Genomic DNA, 23,078 nt, shown 5'->3' on the forward strand with positions numbered 1-23,078 from the left:
AGGTGTGGCCCTAGAAAGACAAAAAGACAAAATAATAATAATAATAATAATAATAATAATAATAATAATAATAATAGTATGATACTAATTCCAGGAAACAGAAAAATCAATAAAATACTTTTGAGAGTAACGGAACAGACCAATTTTGTAAAAGATGATGTAATATATAATAAATGCATCATTTCTAATTAGTGGAAAAAGAATAATTAATTTAATATATTGTAAACAACCATCTAAAGACTTAAAGAAAGTTAAATGCCTAGTTCAAACCATATATAAATATGCATTTCCAAAAGATTAAAGACACGCATAAAAATAAAACAGAACAAGTTCTCAAAGGAAATATGGGTGTACTTTTTTGTGTTCTTGGGGGTACAAATGTCAATGAACTCTATCAAGAACACTAGGTCATGAAAGAAAAACCTAACGGGATTTGTTAAGTAAAAACATTTTAAAATTATCCTTGGCGAACATAAATAAAGCAAAAGATAAACATGAACCAGGAGCAAACTTGAACAGATTTAGTAAAAGGTTTTAAATCAATATTCTTAAAGAAAAACGAGTAAATACTATCAATAATCAAATCAAATGGAAAAAATGAAAAAAACCCAGTTTGCTAGTAAATAAATGTATAAACTTAAAAGCAAGGAAAAAGTCTGCTTACCAATCACAGTAACATAGACTATAATAATCCTACTAATGAAAATCATGATTATGATTTAATAAGTTATACTCTCATTAAACTGGTAAGTCGCTTTAATGAAGAGTATAACTTCTTCAATCTATCTTTAGAGAAGTTCTGTAATATATACCTCACTTTAAATGTTTCTATCCTGGAGTTCCCGTTGTGGACCAGTGGCTAACGAATCCAACTAGGAATCATGAGGTTGAGGGTTCGATCCCTGGCCTTGCTCAGCGGATTAAGGATCCGGTGTTGCCGTCAGCTGTGGTGTAGGTCGCAGACGCAGCTTGGATCCCGCGTTGCTGTGGCTCTGGTGTAGGCCAGTGGCTACAGCTCTGATTGGACCCCTAGCCTGGGAACCTCCATATGCCACAGGAGCGGCCCACGAAATGGCAAAAAGACAAAATAAATAAATAAATAAATAAATAAATGTCTCTATCCTTTAAAATAGCAATTTCATTTTTAGTAATTCATTTAAGAAAATAACCAAAAAGTACGCAAAAGGAATCAGAAAAAAATGGTCAGCACAGTTCTGTTAAACAAGGGAAAAAAATTAAAACATAGATGTCGTCCACTGACAAATAATGATAAAAATCATATATATATGCATATATTAAGAGGTCATTAAAATGTATATAGTTACTAGCATCCAATTGTGTCTGTTTTGCTAAGTGAAAGAAGCAGGATGAGTTCTATAAGCCTACTTTTATAAAATTGTTTATTTTAAAATTATAAACAGAAAAAAATCTGAAAAAATATATATCAAAACATTACCAAAGATTCTCCAAAACTGAAATTAATAGTTAATTTTTCTAATTTTTTTTTGTTTGCCTAAATCTTGGAAATCTTACTGCTTTTTAAATCTTGCCTCTGAACTTAAAAATAACAGGACATCAACTGCAAATGAAACAAAAAGATTATCCACCCACAGTGAATAGTGGAGCTGGTTCTAAAATATCATATATTGTATTGCTGCATGATTCCACTGTTTTAAACACACACATTAATTATTTCATTATTAATTTAATTATTTCATTATTAATTTAAACACTCATGGTAATTATTTCTTTATTAATTTCTAATCACTGCTATACATCTTAAGCTTATGCAGTACTCAAGTATATTTCAATAAAACTAGAAGAAAAATAAATATTTTTTAGAAGCAAAAAAAAAGTACACACACTCAAAAAGAAACTGTTATATTCTGAAACTGGAATATAACAAAAATTCTGAAATAAATCAAAAACCCTGAAATATACCAAGTTTTCAACAGTGTTTATATCCAGAGGCATACTATGGAGGCCTTCCTTTATTATTTAAATTTTCCCACAATAAGAAAGTATAGTTTTTACATTAAACACAGGCATACATAGATTTTACATACTTAAGTTTTATATTGTTTTATATTAAAGTATAATATTATATATTTGGTTGCCCTATCATATAACAAAAATAAATAGCTATGGTTAAAAAAAATAAAATATAAAATATAAGTTTACAAAAAGATGAAAAGCATAAAATGACTTCAGCATTATACAGATTTGAAATTCAATAGCAATCAAAAGTGTTTCCAGGCACTTAACACTGACAAAGTTAAAGGCATGTAATTTCTTCTTTTTTTTCAATTCTTTTTTTTTTTAATGATTTTTATTTTCTTCCATTATAGCTGGTTTACAGTATTCTGTCAATTTTCTACTGTACAGCAAGGTGACCCAGTCACACATACATTTATATATTCTTTTTTCTCACATTATCATGTTCCATTATAAGTGACTAGATATGGTTCACAGTGCTATACAGCAGGATCTCATTGAAAGCATGTAATTTCTCTTTTAACTCTGAAAATAATATATATCTCCTTAATACCAATACTTACCCCGTATCTTTCAGCTACAAGGTCTTCAATATTTCTATGTTGTTTCTCAGCTTGTTCCTTCATTCTCTGATAAGACTTCCTTAGCCAGCTTAAACCACCATCTTCTACCACTGAAATTAAAATACGGTATTAAATGTCGTGGTTATGATAAAATTAATATTTACTGTGACAACAATGATTTCTAAAATATAAAATTACATAAAAATTCAACATATATTTAAGTGCTTATAAATGCAAGGTAATTTTGAAATTATGAGAAAGGAAAAAATAAAACTATCTTCAAAAAAACTACAATCTAAGAGAATGAGGAGTTCCCATCGTGGCTTAGCGGAAACAAATATGACTAGCATACGTGAGGATGTGGGTTTGATCCCTGGCCTTGTTCAGTGGGTTAAGGATTCAGCATTGCCGTGAGCTGTGGTGTAGCTTGCAGACTTGATTTCGTTCTGGCACTGCTGTGGCTGTGGTATAGGCTGGCAGCTACAGCTCTGATCTGACCCCAAGCCTGGGAACCTCCATATGCCACGGGAGCGGCCCAACAAATGGCAAAAGACAAAAAAAAAAAAAAAAAGTTTAAGAGAATGAGTATAAAAGTACATAATTATAACAAAGATAATACTTGACAAATGCTCTAAAAAGTTTAAAGAGTTATACAAAATAATAAAAGGGGAAATCTATTTCTAAATGTGAAGCGTGAAAATTTCAGAAACAAGACTCAAAAAATGAATTGGATTTCTATAAACAAAGATAAGAATAAACAGGGCATTCTCAGAAATAAATAAGGACTAAAGATATACACATGGGGGGAAACGCTACCTCAGATATAGCACAAAAAACAGATAAAGAAATTATAGATAATAATGTGGAGTTATATGAAAACAAATTATTCTGCTTTAGCTGTGATTATCAACTATGATAAACTGAATGTTTCCAATGAACTTTACCATATTTTTCTACACACATCACACTTTTGATTTCTGTAGAAGAAATCTAATCCATAAGTCAAAACAGTTGCTGATTTCCTTGCCCAAAAATAGAACTATTTTAGATCACCTCAGCTCTATAACCAAGAGGAATACACATAGAAAGACCCCAAGACATGTGCAAAAATTTTCATAGCAAAGAATCTGCAGTAATTCCAGCCTAGAAACAACCAAAATGTCCATTATCAGTAAAATGAATGCTATAGATTATGCTACATATATTCCTAAAAGACTACCACATAGCAATGAAAATGAATCACTGTAACTATATACAACATGAATGAATCTGAAAATGTGAACAAAAATAGCAGGAAACAGAAGAGGGCATAGTGTATAATTCCAGCAAAAGCTGATTTTTGATGCTAGAGCAAACCCTTCTGGCAAGGCAGTGACTAGAAGGGCCACAAAGGGAATTTCCAGGATGCTATTAATGTTCTGTTTCTTAAGCTATATATGCTGATCACACAGATTTTGTTTTCATTTTATAAAATACAGCTGACCCCTGAACGTGTTTATGCAGGTTTACTTATACTTGGATTTTTTTTTTAATAAATAGTACTATACAAATGCACAATCTGCAGGTGCTTAGATCCCTAGCTGGTTGAGTTCGCAACAGAGGGCAAACTATAAGTCATAACGCAGATTTTCAGCTGTGCAGAGGACAGCCAGCCCTAACCTCATGGTGTTTGAGGGTCAAATATAATCAGTCTGTGTACTTAACAATTTGTATACTTTTCTATAAATGTGTTGAACATCAATAAAAAATTTAAAGAAAAAAAAAACAATTTTTCAATTCTGAAATTAATGCTAGTCCCGCATTCAAATCTTTGTCTTTACTAAGAAATCTCTTAAAAAAAAAAAAAAAAAACTCTTCTAATAGGTCTTACTTTACAGACCTAAAATACTTCATATTTCAAAATTCAGATCTCTAGTTAACTCAATGATTCACTTTTCATTCAAGTTTATTTTGCTCTTGTTCTTTACTTCTTATTTAAATGTACTATGAGTTCAAAATTAACAATGCAGCTATTCAAGGAAGTTAATCTAAAGCTGCAATTTACACAATGATAAAAAAAAAATCATTGTAAATAATATGTTATGTTAATATTCCAGCTATATAATTAAGTTTTTTATTCCAAGGAATTATCTGTGAAACTGGCAAACTGACGGGAATAGTGAAAATTTTAATTTATGTGCACAGAATTTTCATAGAAATGGGATTTTAAAAGGGACCAAACCAGGCAATTCTTACACATTTCAGAGAGAGAAACAATAAATTTATAAGAAATTGAAAGGACAAAAAACCAAAAAAAAAAAAACAAACAAAAAAAGCCTAGGCTTTAGGAGCTGAATTAATGAAGAATCTAAAGGGAGTTTGGGCTGTGGGTATTTAAATTAAAGAATTAACAGGGTCTGTTTACATAGACTTCTTGACCTTGAATTCCCTATCTCTTCTGTGGTAAGAATGCCCTTCTACCTCTAGATGGAGGGTAAAAGAAAGGTGAAGGAGATATATATATATTTATTAAAACATTTTTAAATAGGAGTTCCCATCATGGCTCAGCAGTTAATGAACCCAACTAGCATCCATAAGAATGTGGGTTCGATCCTTGGCCTCGCTCAGTGGGTTAAGGATCCAGCATTGCCGTGAGCTGTGGTGCAGGTCACAGATGTGGCTCTGATCCAGCACTGCTGTGGCTGTGGTGTAGGCTGGCAGCTTCAGCTCTGATTGGACCTCTAGCCTAGGAACCTCCATTTGCCACAAGCGCGGCCCTAAAAAAAAACAACAAAAAGACCAAAAAAAAATTTTTAAATAAACAACTTTTTAAAACAAACCAAAAAAAAAAAAATCATAAATAAGGCATGGTCTCTGTCCTCTATCTGAGATAAAGATACACCAAATAATTATGGTAAATTCTTTGGTATGGAGCACTCAATATATACTTGTATCTGAAATCTGCTTTTTATAAACCAAAAATTAAGAGACTGAACTACATGCTTCCATAATTAAAAGCTGTACTGGGGGGTTCCTGTCATGGCGCAGTGGTTAATGAATCCAACTAGGAACCATGAGGTTGCGGGTTCGATCCCTGGCCTCGTTCAGTGGGTTAAGAATCCGGCACCGCCGTGTGCTGTGGTGTAGGTCACAGACGCAGCTCGGATCCCACGTTGCTGTGGCCATGGCGTAGGCTGTGGCTTACAGCTCCGATTAGACTCCTAGCCTAGGAACTCCATATGCTGTAGGTGTGGCCCTAGAAAAGACAAAAAGACAAAAAAAAAAAAAAAAAAAAAAAATTAAGAGTTGTATCATTATAGACAAAATACAACCAAGTAAATCTGGGCTACATTCCTCATTTTCCTCAGAAGACAGGATAATATAAAAATAGCAATAAACTGGGAGTTCCCGCTGTGGCTCAGCAGTAACAAACCCGACTGGTGTCTGTGAGGGGTGGGTTCAATCCCTGGCCTTGCTCAGTGGGTTGGGGATCCGGCATTGCCAGGAGCTCCAGTGTAGGCTGCAGACATGGCTTGGATCCCTCAATGCTATGGCTGTTGCCCAGGCTGGCAGCTGCAGCTCAGATTCGACCCCTAGTCTGGGAACTTTCAAGTGCCACACATGTGCCCCCCCCAAAAAGCAATAAACTAAATATCAGGAAACCTGGCTTTTACTATTGCTCTTATTACTAAATAGTTGCAGCATCATAAGCAAGTCATTAACCTCTTTATTTATTTTTTTTAAGGGTTGTACCTGCAGCATATGGAGGTTCCCAGGCTAGGGGTCGAATCAGAGCTGTAGCCACTGGCCTACGCCAGAGCCACAGCAACGCGGGATCTGAGCCGCATCTGCAACCTACACCACCGCTCAGGGCAACGCCGGATCGAACTTTTTACATCTTGTTATAGAATGTAACAAGACCAAAACATGGTATCTTTACAGAACCATGCTTTGCACCCTTAATTCATTAAAAATATAAACTGAAATATGAAAACATTACCAAATATAAAAATATTTAATCAATTTACTGCCATATTATGACTTAAATAATCCTCCGAAGTACTAGTAATTTAAGTAAGGCCTTAAAAAACTGCAAATATTTTATCAATTCTTTCCCTTCAGTAATAATCCCTAGATGCTCGTAATATGAAAACACACAAATTTCACATCAGAGAGTCAATACATAACACTGTTTTACAAATATACACAAAGATATAGATATTTCCAGACTTGAGCAAAATCACAGCATCAAACAGAAATATTTAAATAACTAGTGATAAAATTTAGATTTAATACATCTCAAAATCTGATCTGGATTATTATTTTTGGAATTTATAATACATTTTGCCAACCTACTAACAAACTCTTAGGAATACCAAGTTATAAGAAATGTCTGTGTGGCTACAACCAAAATATAAAGATACCTTTAGCAACTGATGACACATTACTGTTTTCTGGTGGAAGACCTGTCCCACCATCCTTCCAGTATGGATTCAATTCTCTTTCCAGCAGTCTGGACTAGAACAAAACATTGAGGTCACAATTTTAAAATAACCCCACCATAAAATATATTAATAAATTAAATATGAGGCTCAGTTAACAATTGTAACCTTGGGGAAATAGTTTAAACACTCTTAGGACATGCTCTTTTGTAACCTGCAGAAAATAACGTCCAAATTAACATTCATTCGATGCTTTTACTGTATGCCTCCCATGAATCAGAACTGTGCTAAATACAGAAGATGTAATAAGAGTCAACATGCCTAGCTCAGCCCTTGCCAGATTATGAGGAATATAGACAACATACAAATAACTATAAGTGGTTTGAAGATAGAAATACCATGTTAAAATCATACACAATTAAAACTCCTCTCATGCTGACAAATCAAAGACTTTCTAGAGGAAGTAATATGAGTAGTATAAGACCTAAAGATGAGCAGGAATTAGCCAGTTTCTTTTTGGAGGAAAGAGAATATTAAGATGCTCTAGAATGAAAGTATATATTCATAAAAACCTACAGGAAAGAGAAAGCACTGCACTTTTAAGGAACTTAAAGTAATTCAGACTGGTTAAAATTTAGAAGCATGAATGAAGAGTGTAAGAGATGAGGTTGTGGAATAATCAGGCACTAGGCCACAGGAGCCACTTTAAACTGCTATTGGGGCTTTATGATTCCTCTATGAGGTAATCATAAAGATGATCAGCTTTGTATTAGATAAAGAGCAAACTGGTTTCAGAGGGGAGAAATGACTGGAGAAGAGCAACATTAGAAGTAAGAAACTGGGGAGTTCCCACTGTGGTGCAATGGAAACAAATCTGACTAGTATCCATGAGGATGAGGGTTTGATCCCTGGCCTCACCCAGTGGGTTATGGATCTGGCGTTGCCGTGAGCGGTGGTGTAGGTTGCAGACGTGGCTTGGATCTGGCATTGCTGTGGCTGTGGTATAGGCCAGCAGCGGTAGCTCTGATTCGCCTCCTAGCCTGGGAACCTCCATATGCTGCAGGTATGGCCCTAAAAGAAAAAAGAAAAAAAATAGTAGGAAACTGGGAGTTCTCTTTGTGGCTTAGTGGGTTACAAACCCAACTAGTATCCATGAAGATGCGGGTTCAATCCCTGGCCTCACTCAGTGGGTTAAGGATCCAATATTGCTGTGAGCTGTGGTGTAGGTTACAGACACAGCTCGGATCCCATGTTGCTGTGGCTGTGGTGTAGGTCAGCAGCTGCAGCTCTGATTTGACCCCTAGCCTGGGAACTTCCATATGTCGTGGGTGTGCCCCCTCCCCCCCAAAAAGGAGGAAACCAATCAGAAGGTTGTGGCAGTGATCTGGAAAGAGATGACAGTAGCCTAGTCACAATTCAGGTGTCCACTATGTTTCAAGCACTAAGCCAGGCACTGCGGCCATGATGAATAGGACAGGCATAGTTCTTGCCATCAAAGAAATTATAGTCTAGAGAAAGGGGAAAGACAAGAAATCAGTGGCATGAAAGTAAAGGGTGCTATAGATACACATACTAGGGGCATCCAATTTGACTTGGGGGTCAGAAAATGCTTCTTAAAACGAAAAAAGATAATCATTAGAAATAATAATGGGGAGTTCCCGTCGTTGCTCAGTGGTCAGAGAATGTGACTAGGAACCATGAGGTTGTGGGTTCTATCCCTGGCCTTGCTCAGTGGGTTAAGGATCTGGTATTGCCATGAGCTGTGGTGTAGATCACAGATGCGGCTCGGATCCCGTATTGCCATGGCTCTGGCGTAGGCCGGTGGCTGCAGCTCCGATTCGTCCCCTAGCCTGGGAACCTCCATATGCTGAGGGAGCGGCCCAAGAAATGGCAAAAAGACCAAAAAAAAAAAAAAAAAAAAGACTCTCATGACCAATCTTTCATAACTTTCATTTATTTGTCCCTCTATGCTGCATTCAAAGTAAATTCTTAAAGACTAACCCCTTATTCACTAATTCTGTCTTCAGCTATATTCAGTGTGTTGTTTCACCAGTTCTTATTTCTAACTTCAACTGTAATTATTTTTCATTTCTAAAAGTTCTTGCTGGCTCTTTCTCAAATTTATTTTGTTATGGAGTTCCTGTCATGGCTCAGCAGTAACAAACCTATCTAGTATCCATGAGGATGCCACACTCAGTGTATTAAGGATTGGGCATTGCTGTGAGCTGTGGTGTAGGTCGCAGATGTGGCTTGGATGTGCTGTGGCTGTGGTGTAGGCTGGCAGTTTCAGCTTAGATTCGACCCCTAGCCTAAGAACTTCCATATGCCATAGGTGTGGCCCTAAACAAAAAAAAAAAAAAAAAAGGAAAAGAAATTCATCTTTATATTAATCTTTTATCCCTTATTCATATTATCTATGTTTACTGTTACTATATAAAGCTATTAAATATTCCAACAGATAAATGTTTTATGGGTCTGATTTTGTTGTTTCCTGTTTCAGATGACTCTCATTCACAAACTATCCTTACATTTTCATGTATCCCACAGACCTTAAATCCCATATAACTTGTTTCTGGGAAACGTATGAGGCCTAAATTGACAGTGTAATTTTCTAGAAAGCAACTCGTAGTTACATCTGCCAATCACATCAAGTAACTACTGACTCAAAAATATTTTTTATTCTTACCTTGAAGATTTTCAGACCACTATAGGTAACATAGTTCAAGTCCTAAGCCCTCATAAATCTAAGCTATAAACCAAAGTACGGATGTACACAACCATATATGTCCGAGATTTATAAACACAATATACATTTAAAATGATTTCATAAGGATAACTTACTTTAAAAGAACTTGTATCACATTTCATAGTTGCTACCACTCATTTTATTAAACATTACAAAAAGTAATACCCTACAAGTGAAAATGTATTTATATAAATGCCTTTTCAGTTAAAGGCAAATTAGAAAGTTAAAGCATTTCAAATATTTTCTTACCTGTTCAAGTGCTTGAGTTTTCTCTTGTTCTATTTTCCTTTTAGTTTCCTTTTCAGTTTTCAGTGATAATGATGACACGGTTTTAACAGACATAAAATCAACAGTCATCCATTCATCCCTCTGTTAAAAAAAAAGTAGTCACTTCATGGGATGGACTGGGACTTTGGGGTTAATAGATGCAAACTATTACATTCAGAATGGATAAGCAATGAGGTTCTACAGTATAGCACAGGGAGTTATATCCAGTCTCTTGGGATAGACCATAATGGAAGAAAACATGAGAAAAAGAATGTGTGTATATATATATATATATATATATATATATATATGTATGCCTGGGTCACTCTGCTATACAGTAGAAATTGACTCAACACCATAAATCAACTATACTCTAATAAAAAATAAATAGAAAAAAAGAAGTAGTCACTTCAATCTAAACTCATTAGAACAACATTAAACACTTAGTAATAAATCAGAGACTTATGAAACCTGGATTAAATTCCATTTGGCTGTATAACTTGAAGCAAGTTTCTTAGTCCCTCTAAGTCTTCTTTCCCCTATAGAAATGGCTAAAATACCTACCTTTCAGGAATGTTTTAAGGAAATAAGAAAGTTGACTTAAGGCATCTAGTCCAATGCCTGATGCACAAGAGGCACTCAAACATTAGTTCTTTTCACTTTTCTTTTTCTACTGTTTCTAACATCATGAAAACAGCATTCTTTCTCAGCCATATGAACTATAACCTCAAATCTGTGAACTATTCAACTATAAACATTGCTAAGAAAATTATGGCATAAGGTGAAGGAAAAGAAAAACTGTGACTGAACTATACTGAGTAGAAAGTATAGAAAAGTCAAAGAGACTTAACAGCACAAAGCTTCAAGTAGATAAGGGGAAAAGTGCCACTTTCCTACCAACAATCAGAGACAGGAAACCCTGAGGGACTTCAACAGGGATACAGGCCTACTTTCTCACAGGAGAAGAATGGGAATCCAAAGGCACAGCAAATAGCATTATTGCTAAAATTACTCATAAAAGTATATTGTTTACTAAGTCTAATTTTTCTCCAGAATTATAATAATCTTTCATTTTAACAGTCATCTACTCTTGTAAGTTCATACTTCTTTACTTAAAATCAAGTGGCTTACCTGAATAACTTGGTTATCTTCTTTTTCTGACCTTTCATCTTTCACTTTCCAGGCCTTTTCCTTGACAGAAGTCTGGGTGGGAACAGCTTCAACCCACTCATCTTCAGAGCTCTAAGAATATTTAGCATGTAAGCAACATTCTCAAATTTACATACTTTCATATCAAAATTATTTGTAGGTACACTCTTCCTCATTTTCTCACCCTTAAATATCGTCGCTGTTTGGGATTCCATTCTTCGCCCACTCTGCATTTTAATCTCTAAACATTCTCCTTGGGCCATGATGGCTTAAACTACCACTAACTGCGCTGATACCTTTGTAATTGATCTATCCTTGTTTCAGCAGTTTAAACAACTGCCTACAATATTTGAATGCCATGCTGAATGCAGTAAGAACAAAAAAATAAACCTATCATCTTCTTCCTCAATACTTATTCTTCCTTCTGTATATCTGAATTAAGCTACCTGGCATCACCAACCACCCACAAGTCAGGAATCTCAGGATCATCTTATCCCTCCCATCTAAACCTACTATTCTCATTTCCGAAATAATTATCAACTATACCATACAGTGAACCCCAAATAATAACCATGGATGTTCACCTACATCCCTGGCCAAAGCTGACTGTTTCAGAGGTAGGTACGTGAACCAATTCGTTTCAATCTTAAGTCACTCTCCAGGAATTTGGAATCAAGTTTAAATGATTTACTCTACAACTAAGGAGAACTGGAAAGGCATTGGTAGAGATCATTTCTGTTATTAGGAATAGAATCCAGCAAAAAATTAATCTGTATCAAAAAAAAAAAAACCCACAAAAACAGAACTCAGGGGGGAAAAAAGGAAGATAGCAAAAAAAAAAAAAAAAAAAAACAATCATTCATGACTAATCTCAGCTATTCCTAAAACCCAGCTGCACTCTTATATATCCTGTGAGACTTTTGCACTCTAGTAATAAATGGCCACCTTTGCGGGGCGGTGGGGGGTTAAACCAATTTAAATCTGGTTTCTGTTTATCTACAACCAAGAGTTTCAACTAATATAAATCCCCTTCTCTCCATTCCTAAAGCAGCAGCCCAAGATCAGATCAACTTATCTCTCACCTAGACAAATGGAATAACCAAATTAGTCTCCAGAACTCCAGTCTTTTCTGCTCCCTTTCCTTCCTCAATCCTCACCCTAAATATATTTAGAGTAATAAAAAGGACACATCTGACCATAGTACTCCTCTTCTATGATTCCCTATAACAAAGACTACTGTTCTCCCTTTTATTTCTTACCAATAGAACACAATTTTATTTGGATATGTAATGTGCCTCCCTTGCTGGAGAATAAAGCCCTATGATCAAGTCTCCAAAGAGATGGAAATGAAGGAATTATGCAGGACTTTCTGCAAGTTAAAATAAAGAGAGCATCCTCTTTCCTGTTATCTAGACTAAGAGGCAACATTTTAAAAATAATGGTGGAGAAACACTAGCAGCCTTGATCCCAGAAAACCACACTAGCACTAAATTACTTACCTGATTTCTTTTTTCTTTTTTTTTTTTTTTTGTCTTTTTGCTATTTCTTTGGGCCGCTCCCGCGGCATATGGAGGTTCCCAGGCTAGGGGTCCAATCGGAGCTGTAGCCACAGGCCTACGCCAGAGCCACAGCAACGAGGGATCCGAGCCACGTCTGCAACCTACACCACAGCTCACGGCAACGCCAGATCGTTAACCCTCTGAGCAAGGGCAGGGATTGAACCTGCAACCTCATGGTTCCTAGTCGGATTCGTTAACCACTGCACCATGACGGGAACTCCTGATTTCTTTTATATGAAGGAAAAGTTAGCTATTTATGTTCTATACATTTTACAGTAACCATGGCTATTCTGTGGTTCTCTAATAAATACAACTGAACCTAATTAGATGATACACTCCCACTGAATAAATCAAACTTCTTAGTTTTCAAGGTCCCATCAACTCTTACAGTTTCATCTCCTTTCATTCTCCTCTTGTTTTATAATCTAACACTGTTAAGTTGCTTATAGTCATATTTACACACACACACACACACACACAATTTTACATCATGTTATCTCTTACTTCCATGCCATTGCTCTTTACTCTCACAATTGTGCACACACACTTCTATGCACCTGGCTGATTCTTATCTGTCCTTTAAGTCTCAAATCAAGCATCATTTCCTGAATAAACCTGCATATGAAATTCCCCTTCCCTCAATACCTTGAAATGCCATGGCATCATAAAATAACATACTGAAATTATGTATCTATCTAACTAGAAACTGAGTTCCCAAATTGTTCAGGGGAAAAAAAATCCATATATTTATTTCTCCCAATATCTAAAAAATGTATGGCAAAGAACTGGCATTGAATGATTGTGAATGAAAATTAACTGAATTTACTTTTTCTACTCTTCCAATAGACCTAGTCAAAAAATTTAAGCAGCAGCCTGCATATAAGCATTAAATACCAGGTACTGAATGAAAAAAACATCAGTGATACAGTTGGTATTCATTTACACAACTATGATATCTGGACTATTCTGTACAACTCTCCTGCCTCCATCCCCTTGCTATTAATTTTGTTGCAAATTTTCTCTATTATTAACACATATCATCACTTAAACATGATTTACGTTTCCCTCTCCCCATGCTAGGACATCAGTCCTCATGCTGATTTTAGTTTCAATCCTCTATCATACCTTGAAGAACTCATAAACCATCAAAGTGCCTCTTGCCCTAAGACATCTCCCAGGAGTCTTCTTCTCACGTATGTCCATCATAATTAAACACACTCCTAATCCCATCTAACATTTAAACTTAAATATGGAGCTAAGATAGTTTCATGGCTGCACTAGCCATGAAAAAAAAAAAAAAAAGCCACATCAGACTAGAAATACACAGAAATGGAAATAAAAATAGAAAATAGAAGAAATAACTATTTTTAGACATTGCATCTCAGTAGGGCAGGACTATGATCCCTGAGAAAATGGAAACAAATGGGATGAGTGCTACAATTACACTCTACTGCTTTATGCCCGGTGGCACTTTCTAGACCATGGTGCGAGAGGTAATCACACCCAATGTGACAATCTCACTGAGCTAAGAAAACAATTTTAACTTTGACGGCTGAAACAGAGTATCCATGAAAAGGAAGCTACATAGAGAGAGCTCCAGAAATCTATATAAGACCTGCAGCATTTTTTTTTTTTTTTTTGGTCTTTTCTAGGATTGCACCCACAAGCATATGGAGGTTCCCAGGCTAGGGGTCTAATCAGAGCTGTAGCTGCCGGCCTCCACCACAGCCACAGCAACACGGGATCCGAACTGAGACCTACACCACAGCTCACAGCAATGCCAGATCCTTAACCCACTGAGCAAGGCCAGGGGTCCAACCCACAACCTCGTGGTTCCTAGTCGGATTCGTTAAACACTAAGCCACGACAGGAACTCCTATAGTCTTTAACTCAATACCAAACTGTACATACTTAACACTGCAAATCCACAAGACTATACAAAGAATAACTATCATGGAAGGAACAGTTACCAGAGCACTGTAAGCAGAGCAATCCCCAGAGCTCACAAAAGGCTAGAAAATGTTCTAGTTCTTACCAACCAGAACGGAGAAATCTCCTTGAATATGTAGGACAAACAGCAGAGAAATCACAGAAGTTAGGACTCAGCATGATTTACTAGTAAGGCTAAACCATCCCAAAAGTACTGGCTATTCCAGAGGTACACAAACAAAACTTAAGCACAAGCCTTGAAAAGTATTAAGCTAATGCACAAGTAACTAACTCCCCGCCAAAAGAAAATGCAACACCCTTTAAAGGAAGTCGGTAATATCCAGCAGTCGCCATATAACTTTCACAAGGTTCAGCATCCGATTAGAAATTACTAGACGTTAAAAGCAGGAAAGTGTGACCCGAAGACAAGAAAAAAAATCAGTTAATCAAAACAAAACAAGAAATAAAAGATAATAACATAGAAAACAAGAACTTTGACACACCTATTATAAATATGCCCAAGGAAAGGAAAGCATGAACAAGAGTCAAACTGAAGACATAAAAAAAGACCCAAGTGAAACTTCTAATGGTAAAAAATATAGTAACTGAAATGAAAACTTTAATGAATGGGGAAAATGCCAATTAAATATTACAAAAGGCTGTGAATTAGAACCTAAAGACAGAGCAACAAAATGTATCCAAACTGAAGCACAGAAAAGGCTAGAAAGAGGAGTTCCCATCGTGGCTCAGTGGAAATGAATTTGACTAGCATCCATTAGGACGCAGGTTCGATCCTTGGCCTTGCTCAGTAGGTTAAGGATTGGTGTTGCCGTGGGCTGTGATGTAGGTCACAGATGTGGCTTGGATCCCGCATTCAACCCCTAGCCTGGGAACTTCCATATGCCACAGCTGCGGCCATAAAAAGAAAAAAAAAAAAAAAAAAAAGCACATTTGCTCACCAAGGAGAGACATGCAAGACAATGGAACAGAACAGAGTCTAGAAATTAACTCACAGATGTATATGTTCAATTGCATTTGAAGCAAAGGAGCCTGGAGTTCCTTTGAGAAGCAGTGTGTTAAGGATCTGGCATTGTCACTACCGCAGCTCAGTTGCTGCCGTGGTGTAGGTTCAAGCCCTGGCCCGGAAATTTCCACATGCTGTGGGCACAGCCAAAAATAATAATGATAGTAGTAGTAATAGTAGCAGTAAAACAAAGGAGCATAATAAGCAATTTAAAGAATGGTTAACCTTCTCAACAAATGACACTGGAACAAGTGGAAATCCACATGGAAAAACCTAAACTTTGATGCTTACTACATACCATAAACAAAATTAACTCAAAAGGAATCACTGATAAACAAAAAATCCAAAACTACAAAGCTTCTAGAAAAAACATCCTCAGATTCAACCAACCAACCAACCATGGATTGTACAGTACAATTTCTTGAAAAAGATGTAGGTATAAATGGACCTGTGCAGTCCAAACCTATGTTGTTAAGGGCCAACTGTAACTGAACAGTCATATAAAATTCTAGCACAGGGAAAACTAAACTATAGTGTGCCAAAGAAGATACGTGGTTGACCAATTCCAGACGGGGGAAAGGAAGGACTGACTGCAAAGAACCATGAAGAACTTTATGAGGAGTGGCAACGTTTCATGTCTTAACTGGCAGGGTTAAACAGGTGTGCTCATTAAATAGTACACTTAATAAAGAGTTTTTATTATATGTAAATTGTACCCAAACAAAGCTGACTTCAGAAGTTAGAAGAAAAAAATAAGAGAGATCCTGACAAAGTCAAGATATGCTTTCCAACCTCACATGGATCCTCAACTCTTCCCAGCAATTTATTTGCTTCTTTTATTATCTAACCAAAGTTGTTTCAAATCTACACTATCTCCTCAATTCCTCCATCCTACTTCTACCCCTAAACTGTCTTCTCAGATGATGATTTTTCCTCTACTTCACAAAGGAAACAAAGAACATCAAGCAGAAACAAGATCAGTAGGGAGTTGATTGTGATGCAATCAGGCGAGTATCCATAAGGATGCAGGTTCAATCCCTGGCCTCACTCAGTGGGTCAGGGATCAGGCGTTGCCATGAGCTGTGGTGTAAGTTGCAGATGCAGCTTGGATCCTGTGTTGCTGTGGCTATGTAGGCCAGAGGCTGTAGCTGCTTCTACCCCTAGCCTGGGAACTTCCATATGCTACGGATATGGCCCTAAAAAAGCAAAAGAAAAAGAACTAACAAGCAACAAGATCAGTAATTTGCTCCCTTTCTCATTTATCTGCCACCTCTTCTTTATTTACCTGTATTTGTATACATCTTTACTACTTCCCTCTTGGCTCAGAAGAGAAGGTGCTTCCTACCACATGGGATCTTGCTCACTCAAACTTGGCATTCTCCTCAATACTATTTATCCCTCTCTGCCTAAAAAATATTGCCTCAAAAAGACCTCCCAACTTATCTGACTGCCCTAGCTAACCTTATGGTTTTCCTTCCCTTCATTGTTAGTATAAGCTTCTCTCTCCTTTTTCAGTCAAACTCAATGTGATGTGGGCACTGAGCATTCATTCAAACTTCTCCAAAACATATGTTATATAACTTAATAGTTATGTTTAAATGTACATGCTGTATGTTGCAACAAAAAGACTTATGTATATTCCAGAAAAGAACAACGGCAACAACAAAGAACAGGCGCGTGATCTCCAATTAAGGGAAGCAAGTGCCCTTAGTTAAATGACATAAATGTTTAGTCACCCTGGCAGATACAGCCCCTGGGAAGTGTGATCCTTGCATAAACTATTAGAAGCTTTAAAAATCCACTGAAATAAACAACTCATTATATCAATTTCTTTTTGGAGAAAAGATCACTTACTTTTACCAGATTCTCAATGGGGTCAACAACCCAAATCCACAATTGTGGAAATCATGCCTCTATCTTTTTTTTGCTTTTAAGATTTTCTAACTCCCTTTGCCCTGAGTTACATTCAACAACAAAAAAATTTCTTTATAATATTCCTACCATTACAAAATATGCTATAATATTCCTACCATTACAAAATATGCTATAATATTCCTACCATTACAAAATATGCTGGCTACTTAACGTAACTATCCAGCTGTATTTCTCACTATGAATTAAGATACTGCATTCTCAAATAAGATAGGCTTTTATAAGCCAATTATCATCTCAGGATATACTGCCAAAATTTTAATTTCTGAAACTAAAAGAGGGCAAAACTGTGAAATATGATGATTCAACTAGGCGTGTACCTAGGTATACTCAAAGTATATATACCTAGGTATACTTCAGACTATATCTCTGAAGATCATACCTAGGAGTCTAGCTCATCACCCACTAAGCACAATATACCTTTTTTTTTTCCTGAAAATAAGCATGAAGGTTTGGCATGCTTTCCTTTGGTCTGTGAGTATTATCATTGACCCAGGATTCTCTTCCTTTTTGCCCCAGAGATAAATATATAAATACAAAAGATTTTAAAGACTTAACAGTTAATTTCTACAAAAACAAACAAACCCAGAAGTAACAAACTCTCAAATGTCTTAGCATTCTTTTCCCATATTTTATAGTAACGCTCTTTCCTGCTTATCCTTCTAATTTTCTTACTACTTCTACTTATGTCTTTTCCTACCTGTCTGGCTCCACAATGTCAATATTCTTTTTCCTTTTCAATTTCCCTAGGCAATTCATCCATTCTAATGGCTCCAACGAGCAATGATGCTCAAATGGTATCTCCATTCTCTTACCTTTCTCTGTAACCTAAGATTCATATATTTGCTATTCCTTTCACATCTCCAAGTAGATGTCTCCCAGGCATTTTTATATCCTAACTAGTATTACTGTCTAAGTTCTGATATATGTGTATTAGGTTCCTGTATGCTGGTCCTTTAAATATAATTTTCTCAGGTATCTGCTTTAGTTAGTTTTAGTTCATACTTACTGATGAACTGCCAGTTGACTCACTGTTTTTTTCATACTTGTGTTTCTTGCTCTTTTTTTTCTTCTCTTTCTTTACTTTTTTGGAATGCTTGTCTTTTTTCTTTTTTTTCTTCCCAGAGTGTTCCTATAAATAATCATTTTGAAAAAGAAAAGAATTTAATTTTCGCTCACTTTATTTTATTTATTTATTTATTTATTTTATTTTATTTATTTATTTTTTTTTTGTCTTGCCTTTTCTAGGGCCGATCTTGCAGCACATGGAGGTTCCCAGACTAGGGATTCAATCAGAGCTGTAGCTGCCAGCCTATGCCAGAGCCGCAGCAACATGGGATCCAAGCCACATTTGTGACCTACACCATAGCTCACAGCAATGCCGGATCCTTACCCACTGAGCAACGCCAGAGATCGAACCCACAACCTCATGGTTCCTAGTCGGATTTGTTAACCACTGAGCCATGACAAGAACTCCCCATTTTCGCTCACTTTAAAAGGAAGTATTTTTTTGGGAGTTCCCGTCGTGGCGCAGTGGTTAACGAATCCGACTAGGAACCATGAGGTTGCAGGTTCGATCCCTGCCCTTGCTCAGTGGGTTAAGGATCTGGCGTTGCCGTGAGCTGTGGTGTAGGTCGCAGACTCGGCTCGGATCCAGCGTTGCTGTGGCTCTGGCATAGGCTGGCAGCTATAGCTCCGATTCGACCCCTAGCCTGGGAACCTCCATATGCCGCGGGAGCGGCCCAAGAAATGGCAAAAAGACAAAAAAAAAAAAAAAAAAGGAAGTATTTTGAGCAGTCCTCATTGTGGCCCAGAAGAAATGAATCCAACTAGGAACCATGAGGTTGCGGGTTCAATCCCTGGCCTCACTCAGTGGGCTAAGGATCTGGCATTGCTGTGAGCTGTGGCGTAGGCCAGCAGCTGTAGCTCTGATTAGACCCCTAGCCTGGGAACCTTCATATGCCGTGGGTACAGCCCTAAAAAGAAAAAGAAAAAAAAAAGGATTTTGAGTGGAGATGGGATCAAGATGGTGAAGGACATGGAGCTCACCTTCCTCCACCAACATCAAAAGAAAAAAATCCGTCTACAAGAAGAACTAGGAGTTCCCGTTGTGGCGCAGTGGTTAATGAATCTGACTAGGAGCCATGAGGTTTCGGGTTCGATCCCTGGCCTTGCTCGGTGGGTTAAGGATCTGGCACTGCCGTGAGCTGTGGTGTAGATTGCAGACGCGGCTCGGATCCCGAGTTGCTGTGGCTCTGGTGTAGGCTGGTGGCTACAGCTCCGATTCGACCCCTAGCCTGCGAACCTCCATATACTGCGAGAGTGGCCCAAGAAATGGCAAAAAGACCAAAAAAAAAAAAAAAAGAAGAACCATACTGACAGACATTTACAGAGCACTGGCATAAGACCTCAAGACTTGTAAACAGGAAAAGAAAACCTCCACATACTGGGAAGAACAAAAAGGGAAAAAAAGAGAGAAGAGAAAAAAAGGATTCAAGATAGTTCAGAGCTTCTGAAAGAGAGCTGTAAAGAGGAAAGGAATCCACACACTAGGAGGCCACCTAACTGTTGGGTATATCAGGTAGGTCAGCCAAGACGGAGGGACCTCAAAGCCTCTGAGAAAAGTGAGGCAGCCAATCTGAGGGGCCCAGAGCAAAGAGAGAGCTGCACAGATGATGGGTTCAACCACCAGGTACAACACAGCCTGAGACACACAGACAGAGGCTGGGAGCTAAGCTTTGGGCTCTGGAGGTCAGTTCTAGGAAGACAACTCTGGTTGGCTGTGTGCAAACAGACTGAGGAGGTCATGGAGTGGTGGGCCACAGCTGAAGGAGTGTAGGAGGAGGCCTGGCCCACCAGAGAAGCGAGGCACCACTGTTGGGGAGTTTGAGAGGAGAAGGATGGAACTGCCGCAGGAAATCTTTTCTCTGCACATATGCAGGCTCTCAAGCAGTGGGGCACCTCCTGCACAGACTACAGGGGCAGGTGCAAACCACCCCAGCCATCTCAGACTCCAGAGGTAAGTGGGCCCACCCCCACTAAGGGTCCCATGACAAAGCATCACCTGCATCCCAGTCACCTCTGATGACAATGCCATGGAGGGCCCTACAACAAGTGCCTGCCATTGATTCCACCTCCCTAGGAAGCCACATGCCTCACAACTGCCTCTGCCAAGGGCACTAGGCACCACCCTCATCTCCCTGAGGGTTAATGCCACTGCCAAAGGACCAGGAAACTGACAAGGTCCACAAGCACTGCCCATTCCCCCATGCCCTGGAAGCACATGCAAGCTGTACTCCTGGACACCCATGATCAAGGAGATAAGAGCCTTCACAAACTGTGTAAAGAGATAGCAAGCATCCAAACCAAAAGCAGCCCTCGTGCCCAAAAAAAATAGTAAATGCACACAAGCTACCCAGGTTCACTCCTGCATATAAATAGCCCTCCAGGACTACAAAACATAATTGTTTTCCCTAAATTCACAGAGTGAGAAAAATATAAGCAAAATGAAGAGGCACAGGCATGATTCCTGTTTAAAAGACCAGAGAATTCCACAAGAGGAGCAAACAATGAAACAGACCTATGCAGTCTAAAAGATGCTGAGTTCAAAAAGCAGGAAATGGAAATGCTAATGGAATTAAGAACAGCTATCAAGGGTAATGTGGATAACTTTAAAAAGGAACTAGAAACTATAAGAAGGGGTCGAGAAAAATTACAAAATTGATTTGCAGAGACAAAAGCTGAGCTAAAGGCATGGAACAGCAGAATGAATAATGTAGAGGGATGAACAAGTGACTTGGAAGAAGAATAATGGAAATTACTACCCTTAGGGCAGAAGACAGAAAGCCAAATGAAAAAAAAAAAAAAAGAACACAAAATAAGAGTTCTATGGGATAATATAAAGTGTGCCAATCTATGTAAAACAGGGATTCCAGAGGAGAAGAAAAAGAAAAGGGACTTGAAAATATATTTGAAGAAATTATGACTAAAAACTCTCCAAATCTAAAGACAGAAACACTTATCCAAACACAGGAAGCACAGAAGGCCACAAAAAAGTTGAATCCAAATAGACCCTCACCAACACAAATTATAATACAAATGGCAAAGCGTAAAGATAAGGAGAGGATTCTAAAGGCATCCTGAGAAAAACAGAGAGTTAATTATAAGGGAACTCCCATGAGGCTATCAACTGATTTCTCTATATAAATGCTATAGGCCAGAGAGAGTGGAAAGATATGTTCAAAGTTCTAAAAGGGAAAAACTGCAGCCTAGAATACACTACCCAGCAAGATTACCATTTATAATAGAAGAAGAAATAAAAAATTTCTCAAACAAACTGAATACAACAAGAGTAAACCTATCCTAAAGAACTAATGAAAGGTCTCTTCTAAATAGGAAAGAGAAGTGGAGTTCCTGCCATGGCGCAGTGGAAACGAATCTGACTAGGAACCATGAGGTTGTGGGTTTGATCCCTAGCCTTGCTCAGCGGGTTAAGGATCCAGCATTGCCATGAGCTGTGGCGTAGGTTGCAGATGCAGCTCGGATCTGGTGTTGCTGTGGCTGTGGTGTAGGCCAGCAGCAACAGCTCTGATTTGACCCCTAGCCTGGGAACCTCCATACGCCGTGGGTGCGGCCCTCAAAAGACAAAAAAAAAAAAAAATTAAATAAATAAATAAATGGGAAAGAAGTAAGAAGAAACAGTATAGAGAAAATCACAATCAGAAAGTAATCACTTAAATAAGGCAGTATACAGATCTAAAAGGAAAAAGAAAAATACTACTGTAAAAGCAATAACAAACACAAACAACAGCCAAAGGATAAATATGAAGATGTAAAAAAGGACATCAAAATCATAAAATGTGGGGAAGGAAAGTAAGAAAATCTAGACTCCTTTTTTTTTTAGAATATGTTTGAACCTATATGACTATCAGGCTAAAGCAGATACAGGAAGGGGTTAACATAACTTGAAAAACAGGGAAATCACAAATTAAAACCAAACAATACATTCACAAAAACTAAAAAGAAGTGGACACAAGCACAAAATAAAAGGAATCATCCTGGATTGGGAACTTGGGGTTAAGAGATGCAGACTCTTGCCTTTGGAATGGATAAGCAATGAGATCCTGCTGTAACACTGGGAATTATATCTAGTCACTTATGATGGAGGATGATAATGTGAGAAAGAATAATCTACACATGTATGTGTAACTGGGTCACCATGCTGTACAGTAGAAAACTGACAGTACACTGTAAGCCAGCTATAACGAAAAAAATTAAAATCATTATATTAAAAAAAAATGAAATCATCTAACCAAAAAAAGAATGGAACAAATATATAAAAGGAGAAATATAAAATCAACTGGAAAATAAGATTTAAAATGGCAATAAATACATATTTATCAATAATTACCTTAAATATCAATGGACTGAATACCCCAGTCAAAAGACAAAGAGTGGCAGACTGCATTAAAAAAAAAGAACCTACAATATGCT

General features: G+C 37.4%; 1 protein-coding gene across 2 annotated transcripts in view; it reads right to left on the reverse strand.

Annotated features, from left to right (window-relative positions):
• The window catches only part of CWF19L2 (CWF19 like cell cycle control factor 2), an 89,816-nt gene that overhangs the window by 58,234 nt on the left and 8,504 nt on the right, over positions 1-23,078 (reverse strand). For both annotated transcript variants that reach the window (NM_001142831.1, XM_084974095.1), the window contains 5 exon segments: positions 2,559-2,668; positions 6,962-7,055; positions 9,975-10,094; positions 11,124-11,234; positions 18,595-18,717. In NM_001142831.1, coding sequence (NP_001136303.1) covers positions 2,559-2,668; positions 6,962-7,055; positions 9,975-10,094; positions 11,124-11,234; positions 18,595-18,717 — 558 coding nt within the window.

The sequence above is a fragment of the Sus scrofa genome, chromosome 9 (genome assembly GCF_054392235.1).
Source record: "Sus scrofa isolate SSC_HxYL_T2T_F1_AM1 chromosome 9, Sscrofa_HxYL_maternal_Yorkshire_Landrace_v2.0, whole genome shotgun sequence".
Classification (NCBI taxonomy): Eukaryota; Metazoa; Chordata; class Mammalia; order Artiodactyla; family Suidae; genus Sus; species Sus scrofa.